The 16,144-nt window shown below is 46.5% G+C and overlaps 1 protein-coding gene across 1 annotated transcript; it reads right to left on the bottom strand.

Moving 5' to 3' along the window:
* Nucleotides 1-838: 838 nt before the first annotated feature.
* armc3 (armadillo repeat containing 3) lies at nt 839-14,674 on the bottom strand (the record flags this gene model as incomplete). Its single annotated transcript, XM_083670301.1, has 17 exons — nt 839-1,271; nt 1,694-1,856; nt 3,066-3,260; nt 3,393-3,491; nt 6,384-6,484; nt 6,741-6,909; nt 7,187-7,323; nt 7,768-8,017; nt 8,204-8,312; nt 10,553-10,705; nt 10,936-11,119; nt 11,868-12,062; nt 12,834-13,009; nt 13,208-13,276; nt 13,843-13,968; nt 14,277-14,394; nt 14,627-14,674. 17 exons carry the CDS (start codon nt 14,672-14,674, stop codon nt 1,065-1,067), a joined length of 2,499 nt encoding a protein of 832 aa, XP_083526427.1. The 3' UTR covers nt 839-1,064.
* Between the last annotated feature and the right edge of the window lie 1,470 nt (nt 14,675-16,144).

The following is a 16,144-nucleotide window of genomic DNA, read 5'->3' as shown; positions in this document are numbered from 1 at the left end:
CGGACGTCAGCGGTGGTCTGAGCTAATCTCGGCTGATTGAGGACTTTCAACGCTTCAACGAGTTTGCGCTGGTCCCTGTCGAGTTGTCTCCCAACCTGTCGGCGAGTATGGTCCAGTCGGAAGACCCGGTCAAAAAACAAGATGATCAGTTATATAGGTCAAAGTTGATAACACCGACGTTAGGGCCTCTCCCTCCTTCTGTAGAGCGTGATTGTGAGAAGAAAATGCAAGCTGTAAATTGATCAAATGATATTTTTGACAGAAGAACAAAAAGGACTAGGCTATATAAGTGACAGTAATTTTAGGTCTAGAATCATTTTCAAGGAGATAGAGATAAATCAATATGGACAAATGTTACCTATCAGAGGAGACTATTTACCTCACCTAAAAGCTTGTATACAACCCAATTAATGATCAGAAGCAAAATGATATTTTTTGTCAGGTCTGCACACATTAGAAATGCAAACAGAAGATAAGCCCTGGTCATAACCAGCCCCCGCTGGTAGTGAGTGACTGGACTACGGTTCAACAAGGACACTGTCTGGCATGACCTCATACAGTTACAACATAAGCCCAGTGGAATAATGCCAAAGTTTAAGTTGCAACACCAAACACACTCCCAGGAGTGTCTTGTTGGTAACTATGTACTATGTATGACCCTTGCATGTTTGTTACACCTCTTAGTCAGACACAACGTGACCAATTTAACAACACAATGTCATGTCCACATAACTTTGAATAACACTTTAATGATTACACAGTCTTTCAGCAAAAACAGCAGATAATAGCATACTGACTTCCACTGTATGGTTTCTAAAGTCTGGTATAGTTTTTCTGGTCTACGTCGTATGGTAGCCTATAGTCTATAATGTATTATATGGTTTAAGGTATGATGTATAAGGTGTTTCTGTAGACTGGTATTGTATAGTGTAGGTCTAAATGGTCTGGTATTGTATAGTATAGTAGGTCTAAATGGTCTGGTATTGTATAGTGTAGGTCTAAATGGTCTGGTATTGTATAGTATAGTAGGTCTAAATGGTCTGGTATTGTATAGTGTAGTAGGTCTAAATGGACTGGTATTGTATGGCTTGTGGGGTGTTGGTCCTCAGCAGCCTCCCTGGTGTGTGAATGAGGTCCACCAGGTAGGCCCGGGGCTGGGGGACGCACCCTGGGGTAAGGGACGGCCCGCTGGAGAGGAGCACCTGGTTCCACGCCCGGTTATACTCCTCCCTCACCAGGCTACAGCTCACACCTATACGGTCAGCCAGCGCCTGGGGAGAGGTGGAGGAGAGAGGGAGAGCTCAGGAGTCAGAGGGAGAGGGGGAGGTGGAGGAGAGAGAGGTGGAGGTCAGGAGTTAGATGGAGAGAGAGAGGGAGAGGTCAGGAGTTAGAGGGAGGGAGGGGAGGTGGAAGTGGAGGTCAGGAGTTAGAGGGAGAGAGAGAGGGAGAGGTCAGGAGTTAGAGGGAGGGGGGGAGGTGGAGGTGGAGGTCAGGAGTTAGATGGAGAGAGAGAGGGAGAGGTCAGGAGTTAGAGGGAGGGAGGGGAGGTGGAGGTAGAGGTCAGGAGTTAGAGGGAGAGAGAGAGGTGGAGAGAGAAAAAGAGAGATAGAAAGATAGAGAGAAAAAGGGAGAGAGAGAGAGAGAAGTAGAGAGACAAGGGAGAGAGAGAGAGAGAGAATGATGCAACAGTTACCTTATAAAGCAGAGCTCTGTGGTAGTAGGTTCCCTTGCGTATCCTGCCTATGGGGACAATGTTGGACTGCAGCTCAAACTTGAGCTCGCTGATGTGAAGTTCCCATGGGAACTCATGCAGCCGGTCCACCTCCACCACGCCCCCCATCGCCTCACTCACCAGCCTGACAGCCAACCACAGACACATGTCACATGTCACAGGCTGACTGGCCTCAAACACAGCTAATGACAAACAAAGGAACCACTTAGTTCTGGTGCGTGTACATTTTGGATGAAATGTGGCCTGGGGTGGTCCAGTGGTCTAGCACCATGGCCTACAGTGCACACATATGGCCATGTCGGCATGGGTTCGAATCTGGCCCATTCCCTGCTGACAGACTCTCTCCTCCTTACTTTCCTGTCTTTCTTCACTATCTTTATCCAATAAAAACTGAAACATGTAAGAGTGGGACTACCACACTGGTAAATATAATAATATAACCTTTAAAAAAAAAAAAAAGAGCAAGAATAAAACTGCTTATTGGTCAATAAATATGATGGAATAATGTGAGAGAATAATGCTGAGTGCTGAGATTTTAAGACGAACAGCGCCCCCCAGTCGTGGCGTGGTCGGAGGCGGTATTGTTTCTGCCTCTCTGAGAACTCTCGTACGTCTCCTATGCGTCATTATGAAGGGGCAATACACAAATTCATATTGAAAGTCACGTGACAGGAGGCAGTACCTTTACTTTAGTGTGACTGAACAACTGCTGTCACGAATGGATAGACCCTCCTACTTTTACTTATATTACTAAAGTAGTAATGCCCAGCTGTCACTAACAGTTCAATGTGTGGAGGAAACGGGGGCATCCAGGATAGATTGTTTAGAGAGGCCACTATACTCAATCTGTGTATAACATGGTGGTTGTTTGTTGGTTATTCTAAGCTGTGTGTAGGTTGTGTGTTGGTTATTATACATTGTGTGTAGGTTGTGTGTTGGTTATTCTAAGCTGTGTGAAGGTTGTGTGTTGGTTATTATACATTGTGTGTAGGTTGTGTGTTGGTTATTCTAAGCTGTGTGTAGGTTGTGTTGGTTATTCTAAGCTGTGTGTAGGTTGTGTTGGTTATTCTAAGCTGTGTGTAGGTTGTGTGTTGGTTATTATACGTTGTGTGTAGGTTGTGTGTTGGTTATTCTAAGCTGTGTGTAGGTTGTGTGTTGGTTATTATACGTTGTGTGTAGGTTGTGTGTTGGTTATTCTAAGCTGTGTGTAGGTTGTGTGTTGGTTATTCTAAGCCGTGTGTAGGTTGTGTGTTGGTTATTCTAAGCTGTGTGTAGGTTGTGTGGTAGTTATTATACATTGTGTGTAGGTTGTTTGTCGGTATTTCTATGTTACCTGGCCAAGGCACTGTACTGCTCCCTCTCCTCGTGGAGTGGAAGGATGGATTTGGTCGCCTCGGTAACCAGGGCGTGGAATGCAGCGTCGTATGGCAGCATCCAAGGCTTCTCTGTAACCACAACAGGCTCCTGCTTACTTTCATCCTCATCCCTCTGTTTCTCGTCCTCCCTCCGGCTTTTACTCTTCCCTTTACTATGGAGAAATAGTGAGAGAGAGCAAGGAAGAGATGTGTCATTGAATCTTTAACGATGATCAACTTGAAGCACATACTCTCTCTCACACACACACACACACACACACACACACACACACACACACACACACCTCGGTGTCCTGCTGGTGCCCTTGCTGCTGAGTACAGATGCGGTGCGAGTCTCAGTAGGACTGTCCTGCTGCCTCTCTTCTGACTGCTCCATTGACATCCTACAGGACAACAGGGAACAGTCACACACCTACACACACATACACACACATACTCCCACCTGGAGCCCCACATATATATCGGAGCACAGCTTTTATCGGCCGATATCGGCCTTTTACAGAAATATCTTCTGATATTCTACCGATAACGCACCGATGTGCGTTAGCCTCACATTCCCAAATTATCGGAAATCTGCGTACTTGGGTTTTTCCAGAGCAAATGATATACATATATGGCTTTTTATGAATGAATAAGCTTGTTTATTGGTGTTTGCTGTTACTGGAGTGTCTACTGAAGTGGCTGAATTTAGCAAAGTAACGTTAGCTCTTTGGACTGCAGTCAATTAGCACATTCGCTAGCTAAAAGGATGTTGACGGAACAAGAGTTATTCGGCATAAGGAGTCACACAGTAAGATATTATTGACCAATAATTAATTTCACCAGTTAATATGGCTAGTTTGTATCCATGAATTTCAGAGTCAGACGTTCTAGCTAACTTTTGTCATTTGAAGAGAGCGGAATATACCACTTTGATAAAGTTTGTCTTGAGGAGACGCTGGACTGGGTTAGGGTTAGGGTTAGGGTTACTGGTTTTACAGTGGTTGGCAACTCTTAAGTTTTAACAATGCTTTTAAAAGTGCATTTTTGTATGTTTTTGTAAATGAAAATATACTGAGTATAACTAAAATAATTCAGTGGATGATCAAACTGCAACAAGTTAGATTAAACAGCAAATCACTGATATCAATATGCAGTGCACTGAACATGTGACATTCTCATTTGGCATAAGGAACTGTGCATATAAACAAATACATGTTACACCACTTATTAATGGACATCATCCGGTCATTACTGAGATATGGATTCTTGTCTAATCAGCATTAAGAGCCTGTTTTTGCCCTTGTTTACTTCTGAAAACTGCTAAATAGGAACTCTGTAAAAGGAAAAATATATCTGCAGATAGAGCGGTGAATGTTGTATCTACTCACACCTACACCAAACATAGACACACACACACACACCTACATAAACATACACACACACACACCTATACACACCTACATAAACATACACACACACACACATACCTATACACACCTACACAAACAGACACACACACACACACATCTATACACACCTACATAAACATAGACACACACACCTACACAAACATAGACACACACACACACACCTACATAAACATAGAACATACACAGACAGACACACACACACACACCTACACAAACATACACAGACACACACCTACATAAACATAGACACACACACACACCTATACACACCTACACAAACATAGACACACACACACCTACATAAACATACACACACACCTACACAAACATACACAGACACACACACATCTACACAAACATACATAGACCCACACACCTACACAAACATAAACACACACACACACACACACCTACAGTATCCAAATCCCTCGGGAAGGACAGAGGGACAATGATTAAAAGATGTTACCTCTCTACGCACTTACTTCTCCACATGAATGAAGTCTAAATGTGGATCATAAAAGAGTAGTGCATTGAAATAGGCCTTCACACTTTAAGTGGCTCCTCCGGAGGGAAAGAACAACTTGTTTTGTCTGCTAGGAGTCGGGTGTGTGGGGGGGGGGGGTCTGTTATTTGTCTCTCTGGGGCTCTGAGTGATTATTCCAGGGAGGCCCCATTGCCTCTGTCCCTGGCTTGGCCTTGGCAGCCAGGGGAAGGCTGCTTGACATGCAGTCATGGTAGCACCTCTTCTCTGCTGCCCCATACACCAATACCAGCAGGGCGCCAACCACATGACCATCACCACCAACCAAACCTCTCCATCCTAGGGACAAGTGCCAACTTGTAGGCACAAAAACCACAAGTCCGGCTGAGAGCGAACACACCTCTCAAACCCTTCTCAGAGCAGATGGAAGCCGGTTGGAAACCCCACCATGACACAACTATGGCAAGCAAGCACTGGGAGTGGGGTGGAAAGCGGGGCGTGCATTGTGCTCTTGTGTCCGGATAAATGAGAGACGGCAAAAAAAATGACATTAGACTGACAGACACAATGTTGCAGGTTCGAATCCCTCTCTGGCTACCCCTCAAATACGCTACAATGGTATCTCTTGTCACTGTGCAGGGTGAACCCGAGTCCAACTCTGAGCACAGACTTCCTCCAGGCAGCACTGTTATATAACAGAGGGGCTTTAATATTCCTGGGGTGGTGTGTGTGTGTGTGTGTGTGTGTGTGTGTGTGTGTGTGTGTGTGTGTGTGCGCGTGTGTGTGTGTGCGCGTGTGTGTGTACATGTGTGTACGTGTGTGTGTACATGTGTGTACGTGTGTGTGTGTGTATGTTGTTTAGGGGCAATGGGGTGGAATAGAGGCGCCCTAAGGGGTGAATTACTCTCTTTAACAGATTAAATTCATGGAAATGCTAAAAGCTGGATGTAGTGGAGGAGAAGAAAAGCAGCGTGTGTGTGTGTGTGTGTCGAGGGGGTGGGTGGGTGTTGGGGGTCCTTTCATACAAAGAATTCTCTATTTTTCTCAGTCTGTCAGCGACTGAGAGGGATCACTTTGACAGTTAGGGGAACACTAAGGGGTATAGGAGAGGAGAGGAGAGGAGAGGAGAGGAGAGGAGAGGAGAGGAGAGGAGAGGAGAGGAGAGGGTAGGAGGGGAGGGGAGGGGAGGGGAGGGGAGGGGAGGAGGGGAGAGGAGAGGAGAGGGTAGGAGGGGAGGGGAGGAGGGGAGAGGAGAGGAGAGGAGAGGAGAGGTGAGGAGAGGAGAGGAGAGGAGAGGAGAGGAGAGGAGAGGAGAGGAGAGGTGAGGGGAGGGTGGGAGAGTTATCTTCATAATTGAAGGCTCTGTGCAATGCTGTACTCACGTGTCGGGGAGTTTGGCATTAATAGCTAAGATGGGTCGGCGCTGGTTCACCGCCTGCTTAGAGAGATCCTCCAGAGTCAAAACCCTCTGGTCTGTACGAGCCTGAGAGGGGGGGGGACAGAGAGAGAGAGGGGGAGGGGGGGAGAGAGAGAGAGAGAGAGGAAGCGGTAGAGGGAGGGAGGGGAGGGGGAGAGAGAGGAAGTGGGGGGAGGGAGAGAGAGAGAGAGAGTGAGAAGGGAAGTATTGTAAGAGCTGAGTGAGTTGACTGATTTCTTTTCACCAGCTAACTTTATTTACTTACAGTGTACACACAAATACACATAAATACACTCTCTCTCTCTCTCTCTCTCTCACACACCTGTCCAGGGTCGTAGAATCCGTCAGTGGTGATGTCAGTCGAGGCCAGTTTGCCGGTCAGGCTGTATTTGAGTGACAGGTTGGAGTCCAGCAGTCTCTGTAGTGCTGTCTCACTGAACTTATTCCTGCGGTTCAATGACGAGTTTATCTCTTGCAACAGCTCCAGAGCCCTGAGACACACACACACACACACACACACACACACACACACACACACACAAACACAGTTTCAAACTCATTCACGTGAAGCTCTGCTGCCATCTAGTGGCTTTTTATTTCGTGTGTGTGCAAATTTCACAACTGGTTTCTCTCAGCCCTCCTGAGTCTGTCATTACTGAGGTTATATAAGCCTGGTACATTCAAATACAATCTATTCATAATAATCATGACCGTGAAAGAGCAATAACTATGTCTGCAGTGACCGTGTGAAGGTTTCTAAAGACTCACCCCAGCCTGCACATCTCCACGGCGGTGGGCTCGTCGTTGGCGCACACGCTGATGGCCCAGCATGCATTGCGGCGCACCTCCGTGTGATTGGACCGCAGCAGCTTCACCAACGGCGCGAGGCCGCCCGCATTCCTCAGCTACACGAGAGACAGAGAGAGAGAGAGAGACAGAGAGAGAGACAGACAGAGAGAGAGAGAGGTAGACAGAGAGAGAGAGAGGGGAGTGAGGGAGGGGGGGAGAGAAAGAGGGGGGGAGAGAGAGAGAGAGACAGAGGGGGGAGAGAGAGGCAGACAGAGAAAGAGAGAGAGAGAGGTAGACAGAGAGAGAGAGGGGGGAGTGAGGGAGGGAGGGAGGGAGGGAGGGGGAGGGAGGGAGGGAGGGAGGGGGGGAGAGAGAGAGACAGAAAGACAGAGGGGGGGAGAAAGAGAGAGAGAAAGAGGAGAGAGGGACAACATTTTCCTCACTGTCGATTAAGTCTTGAGAAAAGTTAGCATCATTAGGCCAGTTGTGGTGTGTATTTATATATATTGTATATATTTGCTCTCATGTTAGAACACACACACACACACACACACACTTACATCTGCCCTCCCTTCTGCGTCGCAGGCGAGCGCGGCCAGGCACTGTGTGGTCCGGACCAATGTGTGTGTGTTTGCAGAGTGCAGCGGCTCCACCAGCGCCTGCATGGCACCGTGGGACAGGATGCTGCCGCGGAGGACTTCCTGGTCGGCCATGTTGGTGAGGACGGCGGCGGCGTGGGCCACAGCCCCGGGACAGCCATCCTGTAACTGCTGCACCAATCCCTCATCCCCCTCCGCCTCGTACACCGCGCTGACACACACACACACGCACACACGCACACACACACACACACACACACACACACACACAAAGAGAAAAAGCTTTATACATGTATGCATACAGAAAAAGAAGTGAGGTTGAGAGAGGTAAACGAAGGCCAAGTTTGACACCGTTGGCTCACCAGACGAGAGGTCGAGAGGAAGGTTGGTCACTCACTAGGCATTGAGCTGGTTTCTGTGTGTGAGGCTGGAGAGGGCCTGGGCTGCTGCCTCTCTCACCTCCCCTCCCTCACTGCTCAGCAACTGGACCACCGCACGGATGCCGTCTGAAACACACACACACACATAGACAGACACAGACACACACACACACAGACAGACACAGACACACACATAGACAGACACACACATAGACAGACACACACACACACACACACACACACACAAACAGACACACACACAAACACACACACAGACACACACACAGACACAGACAAACAACACACACACACACACACACACACACACACACACACACACACACAGACCACCAGGTTACTGGCTGAAACAGGAGTAGGAACGTACACTGTGGACCTGATACGGTCCACATCTGATACACACACAAACTATGAACACAAAAGGACAACAACCACAGTCGCAAGAGAAGAATGGTGGCTTGACAGACTGTATTTGTGTTCATCGGACAGTTCTTTCAAATGCTGTTCACTGTATATATTGTATACCAGCCAGGAACCATTTACATACAGTCATGAGAAAAAGTTAAGACACCCCCCAAAATATTAAGTTATTCTCTTAAAAATATGGACATATCAATATTTTATCTTCTTTCTAACAATATCTACAGATAAAGGGGATGTAATTGAACAAAAAACTATAAAAATTTAACTTTGTAATCATTTATTTAACGAAAAATTAACAATAATGCCAATTCCTACTGAGGAAAAAGTTAGGACACCCTATGCCCTAATAGCTAGTATTGCCCCCCTTGGCTGAAATAACCTCAATTAGACCTCTCTGACCTCTCTGACATCGATTGGGAGAACGTTTTTCCCACTCCTCCTTGCAGAATTCTTTCAGCTGTGTGATGTTCGAGGGGTGTCTTGCATGCACAGCCAGCTTCAAATCAATCCACAGCATCTCAATAGGATTAAGATCCGGGCTTTGACTTGGCCATTCCAGAACTCTCAATTTATTTTTCTTGAGCCATTCCTTGGTAGATTTACTGGAATGTTTTGGGTCATTGTCATGTTGCATGGTCCACATCCGCTTCAGCTTCAACTTTCGAACAGATGGTCTCACATTTTCCTCAAGCACCCTCTGATACAGTACAGAATTCATAGTGGATTCTATGATGGTGAGCTGACCAGGCCCTGCTGCAGAAAAGCAGCCCTAAACCATGACATTTCCACCCCCATGCTTCACAGTTGGTATGAGGTTCTTGTTCTCAAATGCTGTCTTGGTTTTGCGCCAAACATGTCTACTCTTACTGTGCCCAAATAGTTCAACTTTGGATTCATCTGTCCAAAGCACATTGTTCTGGTCTTTCTCTAGGTGTTCTCTGGCAAACTTTAGTCTTGCCCTGATGTTTTTTTTTGACAGCAGGGGTTTCCTCCTTGCACACCTCCCATGTAATGCAAACTTGTTCAGTCTCTTTCTTATGGTGGATGCATGTACTTTGACATCAATTGTGGCAAGAGATACCTGTAGGTCCCGTGATGACATTCTGGGATTGTTGGAGACTTCTTTAAGCATCTTTCGGTCAGCTCTTGGGCTGAACTTGCTTGGGCGGCCTGACCTGGCCATGTTGGTGGTGGTTTTAAATGTTCTCCACTTGTAAATTATTTTCCGGACAGTGGAATGGCTAATTTCGAATTGTTTGGAGATCTTTTTATATCCCTTCCCAGACTCATATGCATCTACAATTTTTCTTCTGAAGGCCTCAGAGAGCTCTTTTGATCTCGCCATGGTGATGCAACTCACTTCAACAATCAAGAGCAAACCAAACTAAATGTCTGAGGTTTAAATAGGACAGGCTCCTCCAAAATCCTCTGTAACAATGTTCTAATCATTTGCACCTGATGTGGTGCTCTTGATTATAATTTTAGGCATTTTAAGTGGAAATAAATGTGGGGGTGTCCTAACTTTTTCCTCACAAGAAGATTGCATTTCTATTAATTACATTTTACCAATCATTTTTTAAATAATTTGTTTCAGTTGTATTTGTTTAGTTATATTACCTCAATTTTTCAATATTGTTCAAATGAATATCAAATGTCCATATGTTTGAATATGTTGAAGAAGACAAAGGTTTTCATAGGGTGTCCTAATTTTTTCTCATGACTGTATATTCACAAATTTCTATATTTATTTGTATACACTTACACAGACCCCATCCCCCCCCCCCCCCCCCCCCCCATTAATTCACAGTAGCGAATTGCTCCGTGCTCCACTAATGCTACAGTGTCAGTGCAGGAGGACCGGTCCCCCTGGCGGAGTGGTACCACAGTGACTGGTTGGGGAGGGTTCCAGAGCCGTGGCCTCTCACCCAGGTGTCTGAAGGTGTCTTTGCTGGCCAGGTGGAGGCTCATGGCAGCGAGGGCCTGGCAGGCGGCGATCCTCACGCTGTCACTCTCCACAGCCAGCAAGTCCACGAGAGCCTTCTCTATGTCCTGCTCATGCAGCAGCTTACGGTTCTCAGCTGCACACACACGCGCGCGCACACACACACACACACACACACACACACACACACCTGTACATGAGCTGTCGCTGTCTCACATTCATTCTAGACACTGTTGCAACCGACATGCGCACACACAAAGAGACCCACCCACGCACCTCTCTAGACAGACACACACATGCACGCACGCACACACACGAACACACACACGTGCACGCACACACACACACACACCGTCGATGTCTTACAGCTCTGAGCCACCCTGGAGATGGCCTTGACGGCGTAGGTCTGGATCTCCGGCAGGGTCGGGGTGAGGATGAAGTGGAGGAGTCGGGTCAGACCCCCGGCCTCGTGGATCAGCTGCAGACTGTCCCTGTCCTCCAGACAGTTAGATACCACCTGGAGGGCCTCCACGTGGAGGTCACTCAACTCCTGACAGAGGCAGAGAGGGACGGGGGAGAGAGAGAGAGAGGGAGGGGGAGGGAGAGAGGGAGGGAGAGGGAGGGAGAGAGATGGAGAGAGGGAGAGGGAGGGACAGGGAGAGGGAGGAAGAGAAAGATACAGAGAGAGAGAGAGACAGGGAGAGGGAGGGAGAGAGAGATACAGAGGGAGAGAGACAGGGAGAGGGAGGGAGAGAGAGATACAGAGAGAGAGAGAGAGACAGGGAGAGAGAGATACAGAGGGAGAGAGAGACAGTGAGAGGGAGACAAAGAGAGATACAGAGGGAGAGAGAGACAGTGAGAGGGAGGGAGGGAGAGGTACAGAGAGAGAGAGTTACACACTATAATGAAATCCTAACTCCAAGCCTCCAACCCTAGAACAGCGGCCTAAAATAGCAAGAGAGGCACAGCACTGTTTCCTAAGCTTTGCTCTCTTCTCCCCACCTTGTTGGAGAGTCTAGCAGAACACACACGCACGCACGCACGGCCACACACACCAACATGCTCGCTCGCACACACACACACACACACACACACATACGCACACAGACGCACACACACATATCAGAGAAAGAGAAAGCCACCCTTCATCTATCCTGCAACTGTAACAAACTCCATTATAACAAGTGTTCAGTAAACAGGTTGTCCCCCACAAATGATGTAGCTCCCCTCTAAAAATGGAGAGTGATGGAATGAAGCAAGACGTTTATTCACACACACACACACACACACACACACACCTTGTTGGAGAGGAAATCCAGCAGTCTGTGGAAGCCCTGTTCCTCCCTGAAGGTGACCCGTGTGTCGGTGTCGGTGGTGACACTCTCCAGCGTGCGCAGGGCCAGCTGCTGGATGACAGGGAACTCTGACCTCAACAGCTCCAGGAGTGGGGGGATCCCACTTAGCTCTCGCACTGCCACGCGGCTAGGGAGGTCCTACACACACACACACACACACACACACACACACACACACACACACACACAGATGCCCATACACACACACATATGCACATACACACACACACACACGCACATCAGAGAAAGAGAAAGCCATCCCTCATCTATCCTGCATCTGTTATACTGTAACAAACTCCATTATAACAAGTGTTCAGTAAACAGGTTGTCCCCCACAAATGATGTAGCTCCCCTCTAAAAATGGAGAGTGATGGAATGAAGCAAGACGTTTATTCATCACTTTTTGCAATCACTTTCTGTGACCAAAGAGAAAAAGAATTTAGGCACCATTCAGTTACTATCGTACTAACTATTGATATAAGACGCCTTTACTTCAAACACAAATGTCATCAAAATATTTGCACATCCAAATCAATTGGTTACAAATGCTACTGGCTATTCACCTAGGTTACACAAAACTGGTTTCTGTATTGATATAGTGTCTGTATTTATTCTGCATAACAGACTTCACTCACAAATATTACTCCCAAATACACTCACTCAACACTTTATGAGGAACACCTGTACACCTTCTCATGGTGGAGGTGGTGTAATGGTGTGGGGAATGTTTTCTTGGCACACTTTGGGCCCGTTAATACCAATCAATCATCGCTTGAATGCCACAGCCTATTTGAGTATTGTTGCTGACATGTGCATCCCTTCATGGCCACAATTTACAATTTACCAACACACACAAATCTCAAGTCAAGTGTAGTCAGTGTACTGTACTATATGGGGGACATTGTTTACCTGAACCAGGTTGAAGATGCACTCCACAGAGTTCTTCTTTACGTCTGGGTCTGGGTTGGACAAGAGCTGGATGAGGGGCTCTAGTCCCTGGTGGTGGAAGATCTGGACCTTACTGCTGAAGTCAACCGACAGAGAGGCCAGACACAGTGTGGCAAACTCATGGACCACCACGTCCTCTTAGAGAATAACAGGTAGACGTTCAAAGAACGCACACACACACACACACACACACAAACAAACAAGAACACACACACAGGGACAAACACAGACACAAAATATAGTGTTATTTTTATCCACAGTTATTGAATGAAATGTAGATGTTGTGTGTGTGTTTCTAGTCTGTGTGGGTCTAAGTATACAGAGCGGTGACATACCTTCGGGTGACAGCTTGCCGATGATGGACGGGATGACATCTAGTTTCTTCAACAGTCTCTTTACATCCCCTTTCAAAAAGAGCAGCAATCGGGGAAAATACATTGCTTCTGAATCACATATTGGCTGATGTATCCCATAACGCTTTGTCAATTAATAATATATAATATATAATATATAATAATAATATAATAATATAATATATATCCATTTAGCTGACGCTTTAATCCAAAGCGACTTACATTACAGTGAGTGCTTACATTTTTCAGTATATATGGTCCCAGTGGGAATCGAACCCCCAACCTAAGCATTGTTAGTGCCATGCTCTACCAACTGAGCCATAGAGGACCAATTGACAACGTAACACTCAAAATGCATAATTTAGTACGAAGTGTAGTGTTTAAGACAGAGGACCTTTTTACACGTGTCACAGAAATCCGAGACTTAATCCAACTTATATACCTCATACCTTAAGTAAACTACGCATGACAGACAGACAGACAGGCAGGCAGGCAGGCAGACAGACAGGCAGGCAGGCAGGCAGGCAGACAGACAGGCAGATAGGCAGGCAGACAGACAGACAGACAGACAGACAGACCGCCAGTGACGACACAGAGAGGAGGGGTTTGGATCTCACCATTGGCAGCCATGACACCCAGGGCCATGAAGGCATTGCGGCGTACCAGTTTGTCTTCGTGGGAGATGAGGCGAGAGAGAGGTTCCACTGCCCCCAGTCCCAGCAGAGAGCTCCTGTTCTCATCTCCTTCCACCAGAGGGCGACAGGGAGACACAGTCGTAAAACAAGGTTCACAGTCACCACCAATAGGTATTCTGTACATTCAAGCAGGACCATTGTTGCTTTCCCCTATCAGGTACGTTTGGTAGTCACGAAAGAGACACGGATACAAAGTAGGAGAGTGGGCAACACGGCACACGTGTGTGTGTGTGTGTGTGTGTGTGTGTGTGTGTGTGTGTGTCACCTCTCCATTCCACAGTCTTCATAGACAGTCTGTGGGTACAGAGATGCTCTATTCTCTCAATGATATGTAGCTTCTAAAAGGGGTTAAATACCTTTCTCTGCAAATTTGAAGATGGCTTCGCACGCTTTGGCCAAAACTTCCTCTTCAGGGGAGTTGAGCATAAGCACTACGGTGGCTGCCTTCTTACTCTCAATGGGCAGGGGGTCAAACTGGAGAAGGAGAGCGAGAAATTAAGTGAGTTGGGTGTGTGTGTGTGTGTGTGTGTGTGTGTGTGTGTGTGTGTGTGTGGTGTGGTGTGGTGTGGTGTGTGTGTGTGTGTGTGTGTGTGTGTGTGTGTAATCAACTGTCTAAGTCACTTAGTACGTGTAACAGTTTTGTATAAGGCCAACTGAATTGACATCTGATCAAATTCACCTCCCATCACAACAAAAATGATCTTACCACATCCTTGGATGGAGGCTCACTCTCTTTCTTCACCTTCTTCCCCATTCTGAAATAAGAAACGACACTAGTACAGCTAGCTACCTAATATGTGTGCTGGTAAACCACAGTAGGTGGTAGCTGCAAACGAAGATTGCAGCTGACCTTGCCAGAGGGCTTGCTAATCACACTTAGCATAAATGAGGAGGCTTTAGGTAATTGATGACGCCAGTCCTAATTTGCATTTGAATAATTCACAATTCTTGCCTGTTTTCAACTCTCAGGACGGTCAGCAGCGTCCGGGTTTTCAGCTAGCTAGCTAGCCGACTAGCAGCAATGTTTGGGAAAGAGAGGTTGACATTTCGTTGCTAAGCAACGGATGCCACGTTTTGCGGACCTCTCTGGTTAGGAAGGATTGAGAGTGTATTTTTTTTTTTTGGTATAAAATTCAGGAAAAAAAAAAATCTGATGTGTGCCATTGGCAACTGACTAATTGCTCTGGTCACTTGCCAACCACCATGGTAAGATAAGTGGGTTATGACTTGGCAACACAAAGATCAATTTACATATCACATGGAAATATTTGCCCTGTGGGCTTCTTTTGCACGCATTGCTTGAATGCTGACAAAAGAACAATTTACAAAGATAAACTGGCTGGATTTATCTGACTGGAAGACCAATTTCATGAGAGCATGAAACTTCTTTGATGAATATAAGTTCCCTTAAATGTCTTATTGTATTAGCCCAAATAAATAATTACATGTGGATTAAACAGATAAAGATCACACACAGAATACACTACAATATAATACAACACAATACAATAGAACACTACAATCCAATTCAATATAATACTGTACAATAATGGTGGTTTAGTTTTCTTTATCTTATGGCGCAATAATACCTCTCACACATTTTTTGCATGGTGGTAGTAAATGTTACAAATGTGTGTGTTTTGCAGTCTTTTGTTGGAATGAAGTAGATAAATTGAATGTCGAGCTAGCCAAGCCGCTTAACTAAAGGGAATACTAATTGAGACAGTAAGCGTGAATGAGTAATAACGGTGCTGTACGGTACTGTTTCTGACGGTACTGTACCTTTAAGAGGTGGCCCATCTTCTGCAGCGCAAGGCTCTTGGCATGAGAGTGAGTCATAAAACAAATGAGCTCCACATCAGCATCAGCAGACTGAGGTTCCTCTTCTGAGGTGCACTGACACAGCAGCGCCGCTGGAAACAGCATACTCTGCACCAAAACCCAAACGACCTCTAAAGGCATTACCTCCGGCGGTGCGGGGCACTGTCACCCTGTCACTCCACTGCCACCGGCCTGGCTGCCTCAGATTAATCTCAAATGAAGGCTGGGGGGATGGAGGTGCTCTGTGCTCACATCAAGGCATACATGGCTTCACACTAATGCATGATCAGGGGTTGCGAAATAGTACGGATGGACGCGCACACATACACACACACACACACACACACACACACACACAGGGGGAACTGCACAAGGTTGAAAATATATATATATATTTATAGAT

Source organism: Argentina silus, assembly GCF_951799395.1.
Source record: "Argentina silus genome assembly, chromosome: 1".
NCBI lineage: Eukaryota > Metazoa > Chordata > Actinopteri > Argentiniformes > Argentinidae > Argentina > Argentina silus.
This window is presented reverse-complemented; position numbering and strand designations above follow the sequence as displayed.